The sequence below is a fragment of the Dama dama genome, chromosome 21 (assembly GCF_033118175.1).
Source record: "Dama dama isolate Ldn47 chromosome 21, ASM3311817v1, whole genome shotgun sequence".
Classification (NCBI taxonomy): Eukaryota; Metazoa; Chordata; class Mammalia; order Artiodactyla; family Cervidae; genus Dama; species Dama dama.
In genome coordinates, this window is record NC_083701.1 from 70,955,559 (window position 1) to 70,981,688 (window position 26,130).

The 26,130-nt window shown below is 37.6% G+C and overlaps 1 protein-coding gene across 1 annotated transcript in view; it reads left to right on the plus strand.

Moving 5' to 3' along the window:
- The window catches only part of PIP4P2 (phosphatidylinositol-4,5-bisphosphate 4-phosphatase 2), a 63,638-nt gene that overhangs the window by 24,261 nt on the left and 13,247 nt on the right, over nt 1-26,130 (plus strand). The window contains exons 2-5 of the mRNA XM_061123813.1: nt 5,412-5,560; nt 12,641-12,747; nt 14,003-14,126; nt 21,220-21,272. Of these exons, the coding sequence (XP_060979796.1) occupies nt 5,412-5,560; nt 12,641-12,747; nt 14,003-14,126; nt 21,220-21,272 (433 nt within the window). The remainder of the gene's footprint in view (nt 1-5,411; nt 5,561-12,640; nt 12,748-14,002; nt 14,127-21,219; nt 21,273-26,130) is intronic.

Below are 26,130 nucleotides of genomic sequence, written 5' to 3' on the forward strand. Positions count from 1 at the left end.
CAATAACAGAAAAACAAATAATTCAATTTAAAAAATTGGCAGAAGAACTAACAGACAGTTCTCCATGGAAGACATACAGAGGGCCAAAAAAGACATGAAATGATGCTCAAGATCACTCATTATCAGAGAAATGCAAGTCAAAACTAAAATGAGGTATCACATCAATCAGAATGACCATCATTAAAAATTCTACAAATAATAAATGCTAGAGAGGATGTGGAGAAAAGGGAATGCAGGTGGAAGTACAAACTTATACAAACTCCACTCATTGTGGAGAACAGTATGGCAATTCCATAAAAAACTTAAGAATAAATCCACCATATAGCCAAGCAATCCTACTACTGCACATATACCCTGAGAAAACCACAATTAAAAAAGACACATGTGCCCCAGTGTTCATTTCAGCACTGTTTACAAGAGCCAGGACATGGAATCAACCTAGATGTCCATCAACAGATGAATGGATGAAGAGGATTGGAATACTGCTCAGCCATAAAATGGAACAAATTTGAGTCTGTTGTAGAGAGGTGGATGAACCTAGGGTGAAATGAATAATAAAGAAAAAAACAAATAACATATATTAAAACATGTATATGGAATCTAGAAATAGAGTATTGTTGAACCTATTTCCATGCAAGAAATGGAGACACAGATGTAGAGAATGATCTTGTGGCAAGGAAAGCAGAGGATGGGGCAAATTGGGAAAATAGCATTGACATATATACAAGATCATGCGTGAAACAGATAGCTAGTGAGAAACTGCTGTATGATACCGGGAGCCCTGTCTGGAGCTGGGATGGATGGAGAGGATATATATACATATGTATATGTGTATGTATATAATTATGACTGATTTGCATTGTTGTATAGTGGAAACAAACATAATGTTGTAAAGCAATTTTCCTCCAATTAAAAAATAAAAAAATAAAATTTAGTAATTTAGTGGAACATAGTTGAAACATGACTTCCAAGAGGCACCAACCAGCTAGTGCTGAAGTCTCTGAGCTCTGGAGAAAGATTTTATATACCTGGGGAAAGTACTGCAAGTCCCTTCTTTTTTCTTCAACCTTGCAGTTTCTGTTTTATCACCTCCTATTAACAGAATATAACCTGCAGACAACTGGCAGAGAAAAAATGTAGTTTGCAGAGTTTTAGTTCCGGTATGACAAAGCATAGAATGTGAATTAGCTGAGAGTTGGTAACCTAATAGCTAGCACATTTACCTTGCAGACTGGCTTCAGCCAGATGGATCCTTCTGAGGGTATGATGGTTCTAGAAGAACCCAGGAGCCTCCTGGAATAATCTTATTCCTTTGGTTTCAGAGAGGGTAGGAACAGAAGGTGGTCTTCTCTTTCTTTGTGTTGAGCTGGACTGGAGACATTTTATATAGGAAGTACATATTCCATAGCATCTGGGTGCACCCTGTCCCTGACTATGCTCTTTACAAAGATCCTATGGAGGAGAGAAAGCCAGAGTTTTCCTTGCAGGCTGGTTCTTTATACTTTTCTTGCTCATCTTATAATCATAGTGTTATAAAATATCTCTTAGTTTAATCTGATGTCACTTTTCAATTCTGATACAGTATCTTTGTCAAGAGCCTGAATGAATGCATATGAAGAGTATATTAGTGAAATAAGTGAATTAAACTGGACAATATTGTCATTGCAGAAATTTATAAAGGGATAACAGGTAATAAAGACTAGAGTTATCCAGCAAAACATTTTCAACCTTTAAAATGCTATATCTGGGTACATCTGGTAAAAAATGAAATATGGATTATTATACCAGAATCACTTAGCTGGAAATAGAGACTTTTTTGGCTTGAAATAGATAAATTTCAGGTCAGTGTTTATGATGGGAAAGTGTAATTTGATCACTTTGGGTTTACAGAATAATAATGGCTCTTTTTGAGTGCTTTAAGGAAGACCATTATGTGTGTCTTGTGGTCTATATTGTTTTATCTTGTCTATTTTATGAGCCTGTTTTTCTATGAAATTTTTATCATGAATGAATTGTTTCTTCATATTATATTCTAATCGTCATTTTCCCTGACTATTCTTTCTTATCCCCCAACCCCCTTTAACTAGTCCTTAAATCTTTTCCATATATTAAATCATTACTCATTAAGAGAGGCAGCTTTCATCATGGAGAGACCTCTGGGGAAGATTCAGCTCTTGGTTTTGCTGAAGTGCTATATAAAAGTCTATCCAAAAGTTAGTATTTTAAGGCTTCAGTTTTCACTTCCATAAAATGAATAAATTAGGCTATGTATTAGACTAAGATTGCATAAATTTCTAACACTGTACAATTCTGGAACTTTGTGCGGAGTGGTTCAGGTTTGAAGACTACCGCTTTAATAAATATTGTTCACATGGAGGAAAAAAATTTTTCACTTAGGCAACCCACATAGGAAAACTGATCATTGTTTAAATAACAGGTAAGACTCTTCCAAAATGAAGAACTTTTGTGTCTCTTAATATCCAACGATCCCACATTCTGAGATTGCAGTGGACTTTTTAGACAGGGCAAACATTTAAAATAGATATAATAGTGGTGATCTGTTGACTGTTTTAAAGTGAAAAGAAATAAAATGAACAATCTAAGTTGCTAATTACTGCAGGCTTACTGACTGTGAAACAAATTTCTAGAATTACAAGTCCTTTTCAAGAGGAGTTGTAGTTACAGGTGAAGGTTTCCTTGAGATAAAAGTACAAGATATATCTCTAAGTCAGTTTAGGGCTGAAGTAATGGACAGAAAATTGAAACGGTAGGCCTGAAAGCACTGTTTAGTGGAGCAATTAGGCTGTAACATCTGTCATTCTATTGATCTCTTGGGTTGATTGTACTTATCTGGCGGACCAGGCCAGTGTCTCCTAATCCCCTCCCTGTCTCGGTGGGTGTTTTGGAGAGGTTAGTCTACGTATAGGAGAAAGCCTTTTTCACAGTCAAGCTGTGCTCCCCTGCTAGGATCCCAGCTCCTCTTTAAGGAGAGTGGTGGTAAAATACTTAGTGTCATTTTCCCAAGAGAAAGAGATGAGTCCATTAAATTTCAGTGATTCACTTATTCACCCACCATTCATTCCGTAAATGTGTAGTGAGCATCTGCCACAGATCAGGCACTGTGACAAGTGCCGAATCTGACCTGAGCAAGTCAGATATGGCCCTGGCCTCATGGAGGCTTTAGTCTCTCCCATAAGTCCCATTAGACTTCTAATCCTTGCTCATTCTTCACCCCCTCCTTCAATTTCCTAAACCTCCAGAAGGTTTGAGCATATTTTTGTCATTGAAAGCTTTTCTTTTTTTACAGGTTAAAAATTATGTAGGGCAAATCTTAGAGGAAAAGTTCACAGGATTTTGTTGGTTCTGATAGACTTCAAATGCTTCAGAAGATCAACCATTGAAATCTTTACGAGATTCCATTGAGCAAAACTTTTGCCTGTTGAAATGGATGGATTTTACCATCCTTATTTGTGGCTTTAATATGTGGCCTTTCCCCCTCATCCTCAAGGCAAAAGAGGAAGCTTTTATTAATAATGCTATTGCTAATAGTTATTAAAGCAATACTTATTGTTGCATACCAGGCAGTGTGTCTTGAATTTCTAGTAAGGTGTGTATTCTGTTTCCCAGGACAATACTTTCTTTATTGAGTTCTGATAGAGTAATCTGCAAATTGCAAGGGGCTCAGATGTACTGCTGACACATTGATCCTTTAACTCATTTTTTTATTCTTGATTAATACATTACAGGTCACTGTGCATCAGCCTTAAACTCTTCCAAGGATTTAAAACTATTTTTATAATTTAGACATCTACAGCTTCTTCTTAAGTTCAGTGTTTGGCAGCATCCTGGGATAAGCCTCCCAGAGATGTGTGCATATTATCATTTCCAATGTGGCCTCTTTCAGAGCCTTAGCTGCTGCAGAAATTTGGCTTCTTATGAATATTTGAATGAATATCACTGGTTACTAATCCTTTTTAAGTCTAAATGTATCTCCATGATGTACCCCAAGCCTGCCAGGCGGTAATACGTGGTATTTTGAACAAACCATAATGTGCTATTCTCTAACTCAGTTCTGTCAGCTCACAGTATCACAGAGTTCAGAATCTAATCCAGTGGATAGAAAAATCTTTATTTCAAAAATATCTCTTTTCATGATTAGCTAGTGTGGTTATATTTTATAGTGTCACAGAAGCCTCTGAACCTATCAGTTCTCTTTAGTGGGGATTCAATCGTGTATTGAGGTGTAGCCTTTTCTAGGTGGCCTGTGACAATACCTTGCCTTGAAAGGGCCTCCTGTGCCTGTAATTAAGATAGCCACACAAAGAGGTTAGGCAAGTCCCCTTTAGAAATTACATCCTGGTATAGTATATTTAGCTTTCTTTTCTCTGATCTTTGTAACAAATAATACTTCTGATTGAGGAACACAGTTCTGAAGTTGGGCTTCTACCCTTTACCCAATCACCCAATCAGTCACCTTAAGGACTCTCAGAAAAAATAGTGTGTCCGTGTGTGTGCATGTATGTTTGTGTGTGTGTGTGCGCTTGTGTATCTTTGTATTCTGGGAATTTTCAAACACACACAAAGTAGTAAGAACAAAATATCTTCTGTGTCTTTAATATCATCATTTTGCTGCTTCTGTTTCATCTATTAACCCATTTTTTTCTTGCAGCATTTCTACTAAATCCCAGGTAACATATTTTTACCCATAAATACTTTGAAACATTTCCTAGAATTTTAATGTTAGGTGAAAGTTTGAGACAAAAATTGTTGAATTTACTTCATTCTTGTTTTTGTCTGAAACTAGCATAGTTCCATTAAATTAGAACATGTTCCTTGTTGATAAGTTTAGTTTTCCTAAGTTCATTTTTGTCTCTTCTTGACTGCCACCAAACCCGTATTTTGTTCTTATCATATTCAGCAGTTATTACACTGGTTCTAGTATAAACAGACCTCAGCAACTACACAATTTATGCATATATATATATATATATATATATATATATATATATATAAAGTGCTTTTAAAACTCTGTCCTCATTGACTATTTCTGTTTCATAGGAGTCAGATCATTAGTGTAAGATTTTTTACCTTAGGCATACATCATCACTTTCCTATTATAAACTCTAGGCATTTGCACATAGGAATGGAGTGGATTTTTTGAGTGTAGGCTAATAAAAGATGTGAACCTAGGTAAGCATGAATTGGATTTTAGGAGTTAGGAATTATCCTACTTTATGATATAGTTCTATGTGTGTTTCTGTTCTGAAACTATATAATGTTGGCCAACTTTAAAAACATAAAGCACAGGAGATATACTTATTAATAGTTTTCTGCTTTGCTTCTATTGCTCGTATGCTCAAATCAGTCGTAACAGCTCTGAGACTCTGATTCAGTGGCTACTGTGTTTTTAGCGGAACTCCCGCCTCCGTACACAGCCATCGTCAGCCCAGACGCCGGCGGTACTCCAGTCATAAACTGCCGCGTGTGCCAGTCTCTCATCAACTTGGATGGCAAGCTTCACCAGCATGTGGTCAAGTGCACAGTTTGCAATGAAGCGACGGTAAGTGCAGATTTCCATTAATAAAGCCCAAAGTATTATTTAAAATCTTCTCCCGAAAAGAGTGTATCAATACTGTTACTTAAATTAGATGTGGGCTGGATACAGAAATGGCCTTTTTTTTTTTTTTTTTTAACGTTTCTTTCTTCTCTCTGGCTGTTTCTCTTTTATCGTACAAGGATGCCTCCAGTGTTTAAAGCTAGCTCCATTATGAAAATTTCATGATGAATTTAAATATAATGCCATTTGGCTCTTTATTTTCTAAAATGAGGCTGAATGTAAGCAATCATTTATAATTATCTTCAGTATTATCCACATCTCAACTGAATCTATTCTGGTTTTTACCAAAATGAAATATACTGAAGTTCCCTATGAATGTGGACTTTGTACTTCTTATGTGGAAAATTATTTAAACTTGTTTACACCTGTAGGATGTAAGTATGGTTTTTCTGGGACTTTGTGACTGTGAGTTTGTTACTGACATTTGTGTTGAAGTGCTTATTAACAACTTGTATATTATTCAATTTTTTTATTAATTTAGTGAAATATTAAAATTGAAGGGCATTTTTATTTTTACTGAACTTTGGGATGAGCAGCTCAATTTTAAGTAAGATTTTTAAGATTTTAAGTAATAAACTGGTAAAGTGTATACTGGTTAATTATATTTCTGCTTTCATGGTTAGGCTTTAGCTTTAAATTTTCAATCTCTCAAAATTTGAAATTAATTAATAATTTTATTTTGGGTATTTGCATTTTTTTCTCCTTAGAAAAAGTCTTTAAAAAGTCAACCAATGATTATTGTGTCTCTAAGAACCATAAAAGATGAATATGGGGGACTTTATATGTTTTGTGGAAAAGTTATAAAATAAAACCTTAAGTCATGAAGCAATGTAATTCATCTTCATAAGAGATATCATTTAGGGAACTTTATTGTATAAATAGATGATACCTACAAAACTAGCTGTTTTGTTTTTTAGTGTTCAACTGAATGTATGTACATGTTAAGTTGTGTCCGACTCTTTCCAGAGGAGCCTATGGACTGTTTGTTGCCCGCCAGGCTCCTCTGTCCATGGGGTTCTCCAGGCAAGACTACTGGAGTGGGTTCCCATGCCCTCCACCAGGGGATCTTCCCCACCCAGGGCTTGAACCCGCATCTCTTACCTCTCCTGGATTGGCAGGCAGCTTCTTTACGACTAGTGCTACCTGGGAAGCCTGAGAACATTCCTTAAAGTGTTGGGGTTTTTTTTCCACCTTATTTTCCTCCCTTGTAATATTACTAATTCCATACAAGGCAATCTAATTAAATACTATTCATTTTCTCTAGAATATTCACAATTATTTACATTTCTTTGCTTATTAGGGGTAGTAATCATACAAAGCGTTAGTTGCTCAGTCGTGTCCAACTCTTTGCCACCTCAAGGACTGTAGCCCGCCAGGCTCCTCTGTCCACAAAATACTCCAGGCAAGAATACTGGAGTGGGCTGCCATTCCCTTCTCCAGGGGATCTTCCCAACACAGCGATCAAACCTGGGTCTACCTGCATTGCAGGCAGATCCTTTACCATCTTAATGGGAGAAAGCGAAGAGGAATTAAAGAACCTCTTGATGAAGGTGAAAGAGGAGAGTGAGAAAGCTGGCTTAAAACTCACCGTTCAAAAAACTAAGATCGTGGCATCTGGTCCCATCACTTCATGGCAAATAGATGGGGGGAAAATGGAAACAGTGACAGACTTGATTTTCTTGGGCTCCAAAATTACTGTGATGGTGACTGCAGCCATGTAATTAAGACACTTGCTTCTTGGAAGAAAAACTATGAGAAACCTAGACAGCATATTTAAAAAAGCAGACACATCGCTTTGCCAACAAAGGTCCCTCTAGTCAAAGCTGTGGTTTTTCCAGTATTCATGTAAGGAGGTGAGAGTTGGACTATAAAGAAGTCTGAGCGCCAAAGAACTGGTGCTTTTGAACTGTGGTGTTGGAGAAAACTCTTGAGAGTCCCTTGGACAGCAAGGGGATCAAACCAGTCCATCCTAAAGAAAATCAGCTCTGAATTTTCATTGGAAGGACTGATGCTAAAGCCTGAACTCCAATATTTTGGCCACCTGATGCTGAGAGCTGACTCATTGGGAAAGACCCTGATGCTGGGAAAGATTGAAGGCAGGAGGAGAAGGGAACAACAGAGGATGAGATGGTTGGATGGCATCATTGACTCGATGGACATGAGTTTGAGCAAACTCGGAGATAGTAAAAGACGGGGAAGCCTGGTGTGCTGCAGTTCAAGGGGTCAGAAACAGTCAGACACATCTGAGTGACTGAACAACAACAAATCATATAAAAATTCCAGCCCAATTTTCTTTATGTCCAGAAGTAGCTTATTATAGCCAAATTTTATTGATCCAGTATGAACTCATCACTTCAAAGAGCCAGATTTAGGCTGTTGGTTAAATCCACAGTGACACATCTATCAGAGGAATTGCTATCTCTGGCAGCTGTAGCCTTATGAAATCTATTTCTTATAAAATGAAACCTGAAAGTCGAAATTGCTTCTTGATCCACGGGCTGCAGAATGGATGTTGTGTTAGCAGGCGTGAAAAACAACTTAATTTTATTGTACATCTCTGTAAGAGCTCTTGGGTGACCAGGTGCATTATCAATAGGAGGTAACATCTTGAAAGGAATTTTTTTTCAGCATTAGGCATCAACAATGGACTTAAAATGTTCAATAAACCATACTGTAAATAGATGTGCTCTCATCCAGACTTTGTTCTAGTGGCAGTGCAGTTTTAGCATAATTCTTTAAGGGCGCTAGGATTTTCAGAACGGTAAATAAGCATTGGCTTTGACTTAAAGTCACCAGCTGCATTAGCCCCTAACAAGAGAGTCAGCCTGTCCTTTGAAATCAGGCACTGATTTCTCTTTTTTATCTGTGAAGATCCTAGATGACATGTTTCTCCTATACAGGGAAGAAGAAAATACATTGAAACTATGTTGTTTAGTGTAGCCGCTTTCATTAATTAGCTTAACTAGATCTTCTGAATAGCTTGCTGCAGTTTCTACATCAGAACTCGTTACTTTACCTTGCAATTTTTTTTTTTACTAAAGTATGATTTACAATGTGTTAGTTTGAAAGTGAAAGTGAAAGTCACTCAGTTGTGTCCAACTCTTTGTGACCCTAGGGACTGTAGAGTCCATGGAATTCTCCAGGCCACAATACTGGAGTGGGCAGCCTTTCCCTTCTCCAGAGGATCTTCCCAACCCAGGGGTCGAACCCAGGTCTCCTGCACTGCAGGCAGATTCTTTACCAGCTGAGCCACCAGGGAAGCCTGAGAATACAGAAGTGGGTAGCCTATCCCTTCTCCAGCGGATCTTCCTGACCCAGGAATCGAACCGGGGTCTCCTGCATTGCAGGGGGATTCTTTACCAGCTGAGCTACTTTGAAGTGTATAGCAAAGTGATTCATATATATATATATATATATATAATTTTTCATCTTCATTTACCTTATAGGTTATTATAAAATATTGAGTGTATTCCCTGTGCTATCCAGTTGGTACTCATTGCTTATCTGTTTTGTATATGGTATGTATGTGTGTTTAATCCAAAACTCCTAATTTATCCTTCATTCCTCCACCTTTTCCACTTTGGTGACCATAAGTTTGTTTTCTATGTCTATGGGTCTATTTACGTTTTGCATATAACTTCATTTGTATCATTTTTTTTCAGATTCCATGTACAAGCAATAATATATGATATGGGTCTTTTTTTTGCCTGACATTTCACTTAGTATGATAATGTCTAGGGCCATCCATGTGGCTGCATACGGCATTATTTATTCTTTTTTATGGCTGGGTAATATTCCATTGTCAGTCAGTCAGTTGCTCAGTCATGTCCCACCAGGCTCCTCTGTCCATGGAATTCTCCAGGCAAGAATACTGGAGTGGATTGCCATTCCCTTCTCCAGGGAATCTTCCCAACCCATGGAGAACCCCTGGTTCAATCCAGGATAGAACCCGAATTTCCCGCCTTGCAGGGAAATTGTTTACTGTCTGAGGCACCAGGGAAGTTCTGTCAACATGTTTACTTACTGGTAAATATGCATTTAGAGAAATTAACACAAATTCTGGTTCTTGATACTTTATATTGTATAGCTATATATTCTGGATATTTTAGATTGTCATATTCTATTATAGTTTAATAAATTACAGTTGACTTATTGCTAACATACATATTTCTACCAAGGTTATTTACTTAAAATTTTTAAATCTTAAAAAAAAATACATGTTGCAGACTTACAGAAAGCTAGAAAAATAATAGTACATAGTATGGAGCATCCCCATAGGGTAGGCTCTTTACCCACATTCTGTAAATATTGATATTTTACAAAGTAGTTTTCTCTCTCCAAATAAATAAATAATTTTTTCAGAATCTTTTAAGGTAATTGTGGACATGGTGCGCTTCAACCCCTGAACATTTTAATGAGAATTTCCTTAAAAAAATAAAAAGAAGTTTCACTTATATAATTATAGTAAGTTATAAAATCAGAGATAAACATTGATATAATACTGTTATCTAATCTTTTGACTTAATTCATGATTTTTTTAATATTTATTTTTATTTATTTATTTGGCTGTACTGGGTCTCAGTTGTAACACACAGGACCTTTATTTGTGCATGTGGGATCTAGGCCCCTGGCCGGTTATCAAATCCCAGCTCTGTGCATTGGGGGTACAGAGTCTTAGCCACTGGACCACTGGGAATGTCCCAAGTTAGTTCATATTTGCCCAATTGTTTCAGTGAAAAAAGAAAATCAGATCCAGAAGTCAATTAAAAATTATTTTAAAAATTTAAATGTATTTAACATATTATATAATATATAGATAAAATAAATATAAATATATTTAATATTAAGATTATAAAAATATATAAAATTATATATTGCATTTGGTTATCATGTTTCTTTAATCTTCCTTAATCAGAAATTTAGTCTTTGTCTTCTATTGCCTTGACAATTTTGAAGAGTACAGGTAAGATATTCTATAGACTGTTCCTTGTTTGGGTTTGTCTGATGCTCTCTCATGATTAGAATCAGGTTATACATCTTTGGCAAGTATGCCGCAGGAGTGGTGTTCTATTCCTCTCACTGCAGCATAGCTTATTTACTTTAACAAGCTTACATCCTAGTAATGAAAGGAGTGTTTTCTTTAGTGTTACTTAGTCTAGCTTTTAAATTTACTGTGAAGAAATACTAGCATTAAGAGCTGTAATACGTTTCAAACTTGGGATATGCTTCTCTTTCCCTACTATTCTTGAATTTGCTTTCCTCAGACATGTGCAAAAACCCTTGGCCAGGCAGATAGATGACCCTATCTTGTGAATTTCAAATGGAAGACAATTCCAGGCCAATACAAACTAATTTTGAAACATGCCCTTCATAATTCAATCTCTGCAGTCCCCCAGATTTTATAGAGTGTTTCCAAATACTTGAGCTGTTTAAAATCACTTATGATTCATCACTAATTATTAGAGAAATACACATCAAAACTACAATGAGGTACCACTTCATACCAGTCAGAATGGCCATTATTAAAAAGACTACAAATAATAATTGCTGGAGAGGTTGTGGAGAAAAAGGGACCCTCATGCACTGTTCGGAGAAGGCAATGGTCACCCCACTCCAGTACTCTTGCCTGGAAGCTCCCATGGACAGAGGAGCCTGGTGGGCTGTAGTCCATGGGGTCGCTAGGAGTCGGACACGACTGAGTGACTTCACTTTCACTTTTCCCTTTCATGCATTGGAGAAGGAAATGGCAACCCACTCCAGTGTTCTTGCCTGGAGAATCCCAGGGACGGTGGAGCCTGGTGGGCTGCCGTCTATGGGGTTGCACAGAGTCGGACACGACTGAAGCGACTTAGCAGCAGCAGCAGCATGCACTGTTAGTAGGAATGGAAACTGGTGCAGCCACTGTGGAAAAGAGTGTGGGAGGTTCCTCAAAAAAAACTAAAAGCAGAGTTGCCATATGATCAAGCAATTCTACTCTTGGGCAAATACCTAGACACATATCTAACTTGGAAAGGTACAACAGCAGCACTACGCACCATAGCCAAGACACGGACACAGCCTAAGTGTCCACTGACGGATGGATACAGAAGATGTGAGATATACAGATATCTAGACCTAGGGATTATCACACTAAGGGAAGTAAGTCAGAAAGACAAAGACAAATACCATATGATGCCATTTACCTGTGGAGAGTCTAAGATATGATACAGACGAAGCTGCCTACAAAGCAGAAATAGACTCACAGACATCCAGGACAGACTTGTGGTTGTCAGAGGGCAGGGGGTCGGGGAGGGAAGGACTGGGAGGTTGGGACTAGCAGATGCGAACTCTTAGATCCAGCAGGGGTCCCGAGCAACCCCAGCCCCTGGGCCCTGGGCGGTGCTGGTCTGTGGCCTGTCGGGAACCAGGCCAGGCTGCAGGAGGTGAGTGGCGGCAGAGTGAGCACAACTCTGTCTGTATTTGCAGCTGCTCCCCGTCGCTCACATCACTGCCTGAATTCCACCCCTTGTCAGATCAGCAGCAGGATAGTAAATGTAATACACCTGAAACATCTGGCACTGCGCACCCCCCCCCACCCCCGCCCTGCCCGGTCTGTGGGATAGTTGTCTTCCACGAAACGAGTCCCTGGTACCAAAAAGGATGGGCACCGCTGATACATACGATGGATACACAACAAGGCACTACTGCATAGCACAAAGGGCTGTATTCAATAGTCTGTCAATAAACCATGATGAAATAGATATGAAACATTCCATCAACAAACCATGATGGAATAGAATATGAAAAAGAATATATATATGTATGACCAAGTCACTTTGCTGTACAGTGGAAGTTAGCGCCATGTTGCAAATCAACTATATTTCAATAAAATAAATCATTTATAATATAATTTTCCTTAATCTGTACTTTGGTAGCACTATGCGGAGCCTTAGATTTTTAGGATTCATTTCCTTTTTATACACAAACAAGCTTTGGTAATCTGTGCTTCAGTTAATTTGCTTTGTATTTTCTTCTCTTATCTAGCCAATCAAAAATCCTCCAACAGGGAAGAAATATGTTAGATGCCCTTGTAACTGTCTCCTCATTTGTAAGGACACATCACGGCGAATAGGATGTCCAAGACCCAATTGGTAAGACATAAAGATCCATCTCTTCACTCTTTTGTTCATTTGACAAGTGCTTATTAAAGATTGATTATGTGGCAGATTTTGTTCTAAACAGAGTCTTTATCCTCAAAGTAATTATAAGACCTATAGTATTTTTTCTTTGTTAAAGGAATGATACTGCTTAGTTTGAAATTAATGGTTACAGGTATTCATAAACTAATATTCTTGAATGAACAATGTTATATAACTATTTAATGCACTGTAATAAATCAGTGACATTATATTTAATTAAAAATAACCAATTAGTTTATCTTTGAATCTTTGACATATTTCATCTTAATTTGGAAGTGTTTTAGTAATCATTGTGTACTTTACTATGTGTTCATATACTAGTCTTTGCTAAGTGTGAGTGAGTGACTAAAGTCCCTCAGGCGTGTCCAACTCTATGCGACCCCATGGACTGTAGCCCACCAGGCTCCGCCGTCCATGGGATTTTCGAGGCACGGATACTGGAGAGGGTTGCCATTTCCTTCTCCAGGAGATCTTCCTGACCCAGGGATTGAACCCAGGCCTCCCCCACTGTAGGCAGATGCTTTACCGTCTGAGCCACCAGGGAAGTCCTTGCTAAGTATAATCTACACAATAAATTCTATAGTTATTTGCCCCTGCCAAATGCATATGGAAGTGCCCAAACAGGAGTATATCAAAACCTTAACTGTATTTTTTCCCTGTGATTTCTGTCATTTTGAATGTTAGTCAGTTGAAACCCTATCTAATGGTAACTTGGGAAACAGAAAGGAAGGGAGCCTACCATTTTCTTTTCTATCCAACTCTTATGAAATAGATATTAAGGAGTACCAGCCTACCCAGAAAATTTTGGTTTGACTCAGCACTTCAGTATCTTCATGGCACACATATAAATGTTAATGTAGAATATTTTAACTTCTTTAGTCTTTTATCAAACTCAAGTTGTCTTCCTAGTTAGGATAAGATAAGATAAGGTAAGATGAAGAATGATAAGATTTGAAAATATGGAGCAGTTAAATGGTTCCTAAGATGATATGATTAGGCCCAAATCCATCTTGTTTTGTTACTTTTAAAATACTGACTATTGCTATTTTCTATGATTTTGGCCCTAAATGCTGAAACTTAATTAACTTAATTTATAAAGCAAGTTTATCTTAACTTTCAATGCTATATCACGTTTGGGCCCTACATTGTAGGTGTTGCCCTCTCTCCATTTGTGGGATAATGAGGTTTTCCCTTTCTCTTTCCACAGTAGACGCATAATTAACCTTGGCCCAGTAATGCTTATTTCTGAAGAGCAGCCCGCTCAACCTGCATTGCCCGTCCAACCAGAAGGTACAAGAGTCGTGTGTGGGCACTGTGGAAACACATTCCTGGTATGTAACAAGACATTTGTCAGAAGCATCAATCTATTCAATGTAGGTCATGATCACACAGATTTGACCACTGCTTGAAGTCTTATAGTTTGGTCCAAGTGCGAATTGACCAAAGGATTAAAATAAAAACTTTTTTAAAGAAAGATAATTAATCAGAACTGCAGTTAAAAATGTACTGCATTATTTGTAAATTACATATAAGGTAATTTATATGACTTAATTACATATAAGATAATTTATATTATCTGATTTATTCATTTGCAAAAAGGGCCTCTCTGGATAGGTCAATAATAAACAAGCACCTTGTCCTCTAGGCAGAGCAACTTGGGTATCTTGGCTTAATGAACAATTGAATCTACCTCCTACCCTCACCTGCTTCAGTTCAGTTCAGTTCAGTCGCTCAGTCGTGTCCGACTCTTCGCCACCCCATGAATCACAGCACACCAGGCCTCCCTGTCTATCACCAACTCCCAGAGTTTACTCAAACTCCTGTCCATTGAGTCGGTAATGCCATCAGCCATCTCATCCTCTGTCATCCCCTTCTCCTCCTGCCCCCAATCCCTCCCAGCATCAGGGTCTTTTCCAATGAGTCAACTCTTCCAATGAGATGGCCAAAGTATTGGAGTTTCAGCTTCAGCATCAGTCCTTCCAATGAACACCTAGGACTGATCTCCTCTAGGATGGGCGGGTTGGATCTCCTTGCAGTCCAGGGACTCTCAAGAGTCTTCTCCAACACCACAGTTCAAAAGCATCAATTCTTCAGTGCTCAGCTTTCTTCACAGTCCAACTCTCACATCCATACATGACCACTGGAAAAACCACAGCCTTGACTAGATGGACCTTTTTTGACAAAGTAATGTCTCTGCTTTTTAATATGCTATCTAGGTTGGTCATAACTTTCCTTCCAAGGAGTAAGCGTCTTTTAGTTTCATGGCTGTAATCACCATCTGCAATGATTTGGGAGCCCCCCAAAAAAGTCTGACACTTGTTTCCACTGTTTCCCTATCTATTTCCCATGAAGTGATGGGACCAGATGCCATGATCTTCTTTTTTGAATGTTGAGCTTTAAGCCAACTTTTTCACTGTCCTCTTTCACTTTCATCAAGAGGCTTTTTAGTTCATCTTCACTTTCTGCCATAGGGTGGGGTCATCTGCATATCTGAGGTTATTGATATTTCTCCCGGCAATCTTGATTCCAGCTTGTGCTCCCTCCAGCCCAGCATTTCTCACCTCCTTAGTAGAGCACAAAACATACAGCCTCAGGCAGTGGCCTTGCTTGATTCTAGATTCAAGAAATATTCTTATTATAATTTATCAAAATTTTTCTGATTTTTAAATATGAAACTTGAAGTTAAGGGAATAAACTCAGTCCATTTCAGTTCAGTCTCTCAGTCCAACTCTTTGCAACCCCATGGGCTGCAGCATGCCAGGCTTCCCTGTCCATCACCAATGCCTAGAACTTGCTCAGACTCATGTCCATTGAGTCAGTGATGCCATCTAACCATCACATCCTCTGTCATCCCCTTCTCCTCCTGCCTTCAGTCTTTCCCCAAATCAGGGTCTTTTCCAGTGAGTCAGTTCTTCACATCAGGTGGTCAAAGTATTGGAGTTTCAGCTTCAGCATCAGTCCCTCCAATGAGTATTCAGTACTGATTTCCTTTAGGATTGACTGGTTTGATCTCCTTGCAGTCCAAGGGACTCTCAAGAGTCTTCTCTAATACCACAGTTCAAAAGCATCAATTCTTTGGAACTCAGCCTTCTTTATGATCCAATTCTCACCTCCATACATGACTACTGGAAAAACCGTAACTTTGACTATACGGACCTTTATTGGTAAAGTAATGTCTCTGCTTTTTAATATGCTATCTAGGTTTCTCATAGCTTTTCTTCCAAGGAGCAAGTGTCTTTTAATTTCATGGCTGCACTTACCATGTTCAGTGATTTTTGGAGCCCCCCAAATAAAGTCTGTCCTGTTTCCATTGTTTCCAAATCTATTTCTTGCATTCCAAATCTATTATTTCCAAATCTATTTCTTGGCAATAGTTTTGATCATCACCTCCTGTACAATATCCCAAACTTACATCCATAGTTCTTCCTTGGGTTATCCAAATCCTTGACATGGATAATTCTTATAAACCACATTAGAAGTGAGCTGACTTATTGTTCAAAAATAAATATTGAGTGTGTACCAGACACTGGGTTACATGCTTGGGAAACAGGAAAGTGCAGTCCCTGCCCTCATGGGATTTTCCAATAATAGCAGGAGACAGTTAAAACAGGAATTATGTGAAATCTATTTAGGCTACAGCAGAGAAATACAGAATGTTCTCAGTGTATATACAGAAACATCTAGGCTAGATGAAGTGACATTATCCTAAGAGTAATGGAAAGCTAAAGTAGAGATTTATAATTAAAATGTATATGTGGATGTTATTTATATAATTGATTGCATATGGGCAAGTCTGAAGAAACATAAGATATTTAGGCTTTATTATTCAAAAAAATGATGACAGTGGTTATGAATAGCATAAAAAATTTGAGAGAGAATTTGCCAAACTGATATTAGGATAGATAAGGGAATGAGAAAAAAATAAAATTAAAGGCAACTGTTACAAAGCTATATATTTAATTTTTGGAATCATCTAGAAATGAATTCTAGAAAATGATCTAAGTTAAGAGGTTAGATAGATGTATGTGACATGACTTTATACATTTATGCATAAAAAATTTGGGGTTTTAAATATTTTCCCCTCAGAAGAAAATCACTAAATTTTATGTAAGCCAGAAATGAACTTGTAACTTACTTAACATTCAGTGCAAGCACGTGAATTTTATTAGCATAGTAATTATGATTTTAAAATTTTATGTCTTTGGCAGGAAAGGGTGTTTTGGATTCACACCCATGGTATTTAAAGATGATTTCAAAATTCCCAGAAAACAAAGTTTTTGGCGATTAAGAGAACACAGTACATACCTTTAGGGTGGCTATTACCTTTGAGAGTTTCAGACTAATGAGAGATGCTGAGGGTTACAAAGAATAAACTCTCCATTCTCACTTGAGAACTTCAGCTCGTCCTTACTCTTATGCCAATCCAAGTAATCTTAGATTCTCTGTAGTAATCTTTGTCCTTCAAACTTTTATCTAATAGGCTAATTCATCTACTTATTCCATACCTTGTTTCAGCCTTGGTTTACAAGGCCCAGTACAAGTTACAAAGTCCAGTAGCTTTGAAAATAAAACATGCAAAATCAAGAAGATGAAAAATAAGGCAGAAATATGATGAAGTCATATATAAGAATATAAGTATGCATAATAGTCCTGTGCAGTTGTTAAAATTAGACTGGATTTTAGCAGTGAGCCTTGTATGGTTGGAAAGATTGAGCGCAGGAGGAGAAGGGGATGACATAGGATGAGATGGTTGGATGGCATATTGCCTCGGTGGACATGGGTTTGGGTGGACTCCGGGAGTTGGTGATGGACAGGGAGGCCTGGCGTGCTGCAGTCCATGGGGTCACAAAGAGTCGGACACGACTGAGTGACTAAACTGAACTGAACTTGTATGGTTAATGAAAAGAGGAAAACATGATCTATTACAAGATATTTGTGATGTTTTCTGAAAAGTTCCCAGCTTTTACTGGAATACTGAGACCTAACAGAAAATCATTCCCATGGATTAAAAGTATAATGGACTGTGTCCTCAATGATATTTTTCATTTATAACAAATAATGTAATACAATATAATATAGTATCACTGCCATAATGCTAAAATTATATTTACTAGAAATTCACACTATTCACAGTATTCGTTTAACAGCCTGTCTGGAACTGTGGATAGTGTTGAGAAAAGCTAAATTTGTGTTTTCCAAAGCATATTCATTAGAATGCTCATTTAATTATAAGGAATTGCTAGGATAAAAAAATTAAGCAGAATTTTTATAGGTATATTCTTCAGCACTTTTAATATATAATATGTTAAAATAATAATAATTAATGTTAAACCATTAAATAATTATTACAATTAAATTAATTAAACTTAATTTCTTATAAATAATTAAATAATATTAAGATCCAAGAGGAAGTTTTATGTAGTATGTGTAAACATTTTAAGATGTCCAAACAGTTTTGATGGGATTGTCTAACCAGACTAATGTTTTGGGGGACTTTGTTTAGAAAATAATTTTCCAGAAAAATAAAAGCATTACAGACTAGTTCTCCATGAACATTAAGAGGTTTCTTAAAACAATTAAACAGCAGAGAGTTTAATATTGCATCTGTGTTGGGTAGGTGTTTTCTGTTACTGATGGAAGGCAGTTCCACATGCTGGGTAGGGTTGGCGTTTCCCAGTGAAATCTAACACAACCTATCATACATGCCTGAACCACAAATGACAGTTCAAACTTTGCCCTGAAGTGGGCCAACACAGTACCTTCAGACAGGTTCCGATTTTCTTCACTTGTTCAGAGGTCCTGTAGTTTGATTGCTTAGCAGAGAGTGACAACAGTGAACATACTTTAAAGTAAGGACGTGTGTGTGCATGCTCCGTCGCTCAGCTGGCCTGACTGTTTGTGACTCCATAGACTGCAGCCTCCCAGGCACCTCTGTCCATGGAGTTATCCAGGCCAGAATACCGGAGTGGGTTTCCTTTTCCTACTCCTGCGGATCTTTCCGACCCAGGGATCGAATGACCCCAGTCATCTGTTGTACCCATTAGAAAATAAAATCTAGTCGAGTACTGTCAGCTGACTAGCTTTTAGTAGTATAACTTTCTTACATGCCTCTTAAGATCGATTTAAAAATATACGTTGGGGAAACTCAGTTTATCTATTATGTGTTATAGAATGGTTAGAAATAAGCCAAATATTGGAAGACCTCTACTAAAAACAATTGGGTTTTAGAGAAGTTGCTTTTAACCTTTCTGAAAGAAAATAATTTTCATAATAGCCAAAATATGGCAACAATGCAAATGCCCACAATGGATGAATGGATAAAAAGGATGTGGGGCTTTCCAAGTGGTGTTAGTGGTAAAGAACCTGCCTGCCAGTGCAGGAGATGGCAAGAGACGTGAGTTTGATCCCTGAGTCTGGAAGATCCCCTGGAATAGGAAATGGCAACCCTCTCCAGTACTCTTGCCTGGAAAATTCCATGGACAAAGGAGTCTTGTGGGCTACAGTCCCTGGGGCCACAAGGAGTTGGACCTGACTGGGCGACTGAACACAAACAGAAATATACAATGGAATATTATTCAGCCACAGGAAATGATCTGGAGAAGGGAATGGCAGCCCACTCCAGTATCCTTGCCTGGAGAATCCCATGGACAGAGGAGCCTGGTGGGCTATAGTCCATGGGGTCACAAAGAGTTGGATACTACTGAGCGACTAACACTACTCCTACAAGAAATGGGGGATATTCTGCCATTTGTGACAACACAGAGGACCTTGAGCACATTTGCTAAACAAGGTAAGTCAGACAGAGAAAGAGAAGTACTGCATGATATCCCTTATATATAGAACTGAAAAAAATTAAACCTGTAAAAACAGGAAAATGGTGGGTACCAGAAGAAATCAGAATATGGGAGGTGGGGGATAAGACTCATGGTACAAACTTGTAACAATTAGTAAATGAGTCATGGAGATCTAAATAAAGCACAGTATAATGAACATTGTTGTAGTTGTAGTTCAGTCGCTCAGTTGTGTCTGACTCTGCGACCCCATGGAGTGCAGCACGCCAGGCTTCCCTGTCCTTCACGATTTCCTGGAATGTATAATGAATATAGACAGTAATATTGTATTATAATTATAAATGTGATAAATGTCACTACAGTGACAACTATGTTACAATATATCAATGTATGAAAGTAGTAGACAGTACATGTTAAATTTATACAATGTTACCTATCAAATTTATCCAGTTAAAAACAGGAAAAATTAGATTTTTTTTCTATCGACACTTCAAGGTTTGGCAATAAAATTTTAAGAGCGCAGAGGCTGCATTTTAGATAAGAGAACAGAGGTAAATCCTTTCAAAAGGACGGGTATTTGCATTCATTCAGATAGAGTATGACAAAGTTATTTCTACTAATACATGTTTTTCTAGTCTTAGTTTGCTACATTTAAAAGAATTCTTGTAGATAACAACAAAACCAGATGTACTAAGTTGCTGCCTGTATAAGTTACTAATTATACAACAGAGTCTTGGTTGGTTGTCAGTTATAATCAAATTCATCATGCATAATCTGTGCTAAAATGATAGAACCTGACTAAATAATCTCCTGTAGGTTGGTCTTCCAAAAATTCTAGAATTTCTTTGCTAATGTATTAGCCTTCAAACTTGGATTTTGAGTTACTCTCTTAGTTCAGTTCAGTCGCTCAGTCATGTCTGACTCTTTGTGACCCCAGCAAGCAAAGAGTCCAAGACTCTTTGGACTGCAGCAAGCGAGGCCTCCCTGTCCATCACCAACTCCCAGAGTTTACTCAAATTCATGTCCATCAAGTCTGTGATGCCATCCAACCATCTCATCCTCTGTCATCCCCTTCTCCTCCCACCTTCAATCTTTCCCAGCATCAGGGTCTTTTCAAATAAGTCAGTTCTTCGCATCACTGTTGCCATTAGTTCTACTTGTATCTAATTTGTTTCATTTATTTACCTTGTGCATTTTCTACATAAATAGGATAATTGTATTTTAGTATCGAGTCTAAATATTCATGTATTTTTAAAAGGTAGGCATTAATATTCAAAGAAAAAACAACTTGGAAGATACATGAAATATGTTTTTATTTTCTGGCAGTGGACTGAGACATAAAACTGAATAAAATGACCCCAATTACGACATGACATTCAGTTTTCATTGTAAAGCAAACCTAGACTGCATCAGAAAATTGGGAAAACTTTGGGAACTGTTTCAGAGGGGAAGTGTAACCTTTATTTTAAGGGAGGGGGAGATGAGTTGGAGAGGGAAAGCTCATATAAACATGAAAACATTGATGGCTTCTGTTGTGATCCCTGAGAACATTTGAACTGAAAGAAACAGCTTACCAGATTGGATAGTTTTCAGCTGTTTTTCTTTTCAACCTCTCTTCTTATTTATTTTACAGTGGATGGAATTGAGGTTCAACACTCTGGCAAAATGCCCACACTGCAAAAAAATGTAAGTTCTGTACCACTGGAAATACTACTGGGAAATATTTGAGAACAATTTAAACAGTTCAGAATTTTCACTGATGTCAATTTCGATTTTAAGATATAGTTCAGAATGTATGCATGATTAACATGTTTATGCTTTTCAAAACTAAAAAAAAAGACATCTTTGAACTGATTAATGTATTACATTTTGCAATTAAAATGATTGGACTTAACCTATTCTCTAAAGGTAAATCAGTTTCTAAGAAGGTGGAAATTACAAAAACTAACTGTAACCTAGTAAGAATTTTCAAATGTTCTAATTGGTTATAATTTGTTTTAAATAATCTAAAATTTATATTTTTAAAGTGGGCTGTAATCTAGAAGAAAGCCAAATTTTGGGGAGTTAATAATTAGGTAGTTGGATGGCAACGTTTTCATGATTATTTATCTCTCTTAACTGTTCAGTTTCTCTGTGTTCCTAAACGGTGTACCTAGGAGAAATAACAAAAGGCAATATAAAAATGGGAAAAAGTAGAAGATATTTTGATTAAAGACATTTTATGCCATTTGTGTTGAGAGTCCCCCAGTCACCCTAAGAGTTTTTGACATTTTAGGAGAACTAGTAGGAATTAGTATACAGCTGTACTCACAGCTTTATGGTGAACGAATGCAAAGTAAAATCAGCGAAAGAGAAAAGGCACATGCGGCAAAATCCGGAGGAAACCAGGAGCAAGCTTTCAGGAGTCCTCTCCCCGTGGAGTCACACAGGACCTATTGCTCCATCAGTAAACTGTTACAAAACATGTGAAATGTTTTGGGGGGGCTTCCCCCTTGGTTCAGCAGTAAAGAATCTGCCTGCAATGCAGGAAATGTGGGCTGTATCCCTGGGTCGGGAAGATCCCCTGAGGAGGAAATGCTAACCCACTCCTGTATTCTTGCCTGGAAAATTCCATGGACAGAAGAGCCTGGTGGGCTGCATACAGTCCGTGAGGTCTTTTAGAGTTGGGCATGATTAAGCATACATACATGTGAAGTGTTTTTGACCAGAGAAGCTTATTAGAGACTCAGTGTCCAAGGTATAATTGGAGCTGGTCACATAGGCCCCTGTTGCATAGCACATACCACAACTCTGTACTCCCAGAAGGAAAGCAGGTATTCGACATGAGCCATAGTTTGCTTGCTACAAGCAGTTTAGGCCTAGCAAACCACTCATCAGAAAGGGAATAGTTAGAGCTTTTTTGAAATCCAAGTTCCCAGGAGTCAGGCAGCTTGTCTAAGGATAGCAGTCTTAGGCCAGCTGTATTAACTGTTTTCTGCACAACAAAATCTTATTTCGATAATAAAATTTCAATCCAAAAATTACTGTTTTCCACTTACATGTGTGGAAAGTAAGCAAAGGAAATTAAACTGGAATGTTTTGGTAATTCAATATTTAAAATGAAAAATATGAACTCATAGTTAAATTTTTGTGATCCTTTGAATGAAGTAAATACTGTATCTATTTTGAGAGTAAAGTAATTCTAAGAATGGTTTATAGGAGGAAAGAATTTAAAAATGTCTGAGAAGTAGAACATATGTAACAAGATATCTCCTTTTATTTGTGCTTGCTATGATTCCAGCTAAATATAATCCTATGAGAATAACTTCTTTACAGCATATTTCTAGCTTCAAAGGAACAGATATTTCCTTTTTTATTTATTTGTGAAATTAATCATCTGAATGTGTAACTTAGCAGACTTAGGACAAATCTGCACATGGTGAAGCAAAGTGGATAACCCCAGATAAGTGCACAGAAAATGGATACTTCAGGGACATACCAAACACACATGTGTGTGAATATGTGTGTGAATAATCCATATTTTCTGTATGTTACCTATATTTTCCCTAAAATGAATACAATTAAATTGCATCCTCACCAGAAGGATTAAATTGAATTTTAAAAAATCTTTTAGAAGATAAAAAAACGGAGACGTCTCGTGATTAGCAGATTGTGTGCTAACCACGGTGATCGTTCCTTTGTATGCACATATATTAGCTGTCATCTTTACAAGTCCTGGGTAGCAGGAATTATTATCCTCATTTTATAAATGAGGAGCTGTTAGGAAGGATAATGATTTTGCTCAAGTGATTTGTTTGGTTGGTTTATTATTTAGAACAATGGCAATATTTTGCTAATAAGAAAGAAGTATTGAATGCTTAGATTCTCTATCACAAGACTGTGTTTTAGTGTAAGAAGAATTTGTATCTCTTTCTTAAGGAACAATTTGCCTAGAAATTCACTTGAAATAAATCAGCTTAAATGTCATTCTTAGAGGAATGTGTATAGAGTTGGAATCACATGCTGAACACGAGAGGACTTAGGACATTCATTACTTATTTGAGGAAAGATCATGTTATCACATGAACACTCACGGGTCATATCTAGATTTCTTTTCTCTTTGAATATTTTTCTTAACAAAACGATGAGTCATCTATTGAATCTATAAAAATCTGAGATTTTTATTTTTAAACTCAAATAGCAAATATCCTAAAATTTTTTGTTATAGAAATTACTAAATCATTGCTATGGAACTAGCATTATTTTTATATCTCACAAAACAAGTGGGGGAAATACCTTCCCCCAGGGCTCCAGAGACCGTAAAACATTTTTGAGTCTCATTGTTTCTTATTCATGCGATCACTGAGGCTATTACAGCTAATGGTGAGGTTTCTCTCTCGATTAGGCAACTTGTGGCTAATGCTGGACAGGAGTTGTAGTCCTAGCATTCTGAAATGACAGCCTGGACAATTTTTCCATGAAAATGTTTTAATGGGTTTACAATTAGTGACATGATGACTTAATCCATGATAATTATCAATGAATATCTTTCCTTCTACATCACTGAGGTACTTTTGTGGGAATCTCTTTCTGCCATTTTAAACAAGAGCAATTTAAAGCTTCTTATTCTCATAAGCTGGGGCTTCCCTGGTGCCTCAGTAGTAAAGAATCTGCCTGCTAGTGCAGGAGACATGGGTTCGATCCCTGATCAGAGATGTCCCCTGGAGAAGGAAATGGCAACTCACTTCAGTGTTCTTGCCTGGGAAATCCTAGGGATGAAGGAGCCTGGCAGGCTACAATCTGCAGGGTTGCAAAGGACTTAAAGACCTCCTAGCAACTAAACAACAACAAATTCTCATAAATTAGCGCTTTCTTTATAATTATTCATGAATTCAACAGTCCTGTGCTGGGTACTGCTGCTGCTGCTGCTAAGTCGCTTCAGTCGTGTCTGACTCTGTGCGACCCCGTAGACGGCAGCCCACCAGGCTCCCCCGTCCCTGGGATTCTCCAGGCAAGAACACTGGAGTGGGTTGCCATTGCCTTCTCCGGTGCTGGGTACTAGCTGCTCAAAATAAAGATATCACCTTGCCTTCAAGAGTCTATGTCTTGTGGGTGTATGGAAGAGAACAGACAATTACAATAAAGTTGTATGATAAAGTGCTTTGGAAGGTTATACCTAGCATGTTCTGCTCTGAAGCAATCCTAATCCAGACTGGAGGGAAAGGGAATATGAAAGGAAGCTTCCAGGAAAGAGGACTATTAAAGGTGACTGGTGATGCAGTATACTTAAAGTGAAGAAAGGGAAGAATCTACAACCCAGAATACTCTACCCAGCAAGATTCTAGTTCAGATTTGACAGAGAAGACAAAAGCTTTCCAGACAAGCAAAAGTTAAGAGAATTCAGCCCTTCAAACCAGCTTTACAACAAATGCTAAAGCAACTTTTCTAGGCAGGAGACACAAGAGAAGGAAAAGACCTACAAAAAATAAACCCAAAACAATTAAGAAAATTGCATCATATATATTGATAATTACCTTAATGTAAATGGATTAAATGCATGAACCAAGGGCTTCCGCAGTGGCTCGGTGAAAAAGAATCCACCTGCAATGCAGAAGCCGTGAGACACCGGTTCGATCCCTGGGTTGGGAAGATCCCCTGGAGGAGAGCATGAGCCCACTCCAGTATTCTTGCCTGGAGACTCTCCATGGACAGAGGATCCTGGCGGGCTATAGTCCATTGGGTCACAAAGATTTGGACATAACTGAAGCAACTTAGCATGCACACACTAACCAAAAGACATAGACTGGCATACATGTGCATGTATGCACTTCCACTTACCACATCACTCTACTTAACCCCCCAAATTGTATTTAAATATTTAAAATTTTTATTTAATTGGAGGACAATTACTTTACAATATTGTGGTGTTTTTTGCCATACTTCATCATGAATCAGCCACAGGTATACACGTGTCCCCCCACCCTGAACCCTGCTCACAGCTCCCTCCCCACCCCATCCCTCTGGGTTGTCCCAGAGCACCGGTTTTGGGTGCCCTGCTTCATGCATCAAAATTGCACTGGCCATCTATTTTACATATGGTAATGTACATGTTTCAATGCTATTGGGTTAATCATGTTTCCATTACAGCTTGCAATTGTAATTATCTTTTATTTTTTCTTTGGCTATTGATTGTGAAAATGGATGAGTATCTTTTACTATAGTGATTATGTAACTATTATTCATTTTAATATGTTGAATTAAATAATATAATTATATATCACTATATATATGTATCTAATTATATATCAGAATTAGATATCACTAACTACCATTTTATATAAAAACCTATAATCACTCTTTAAAATCCAGATGTACATTAGAATTATTTGGAATTTTCTGAAAAATTCAAATGCCCAGGTACTGTTACTTTCTCAAAAATTCCAGATGTGATTATAATGAACAAATTAGCTGGTTTTTTGAGTGCAGCACTTTAACAGCATCATCTTTTAGGATTTGAAATAGCTTCACTGGTATTTCATCTCCTCCACTAGCTTTGCTCATAGTG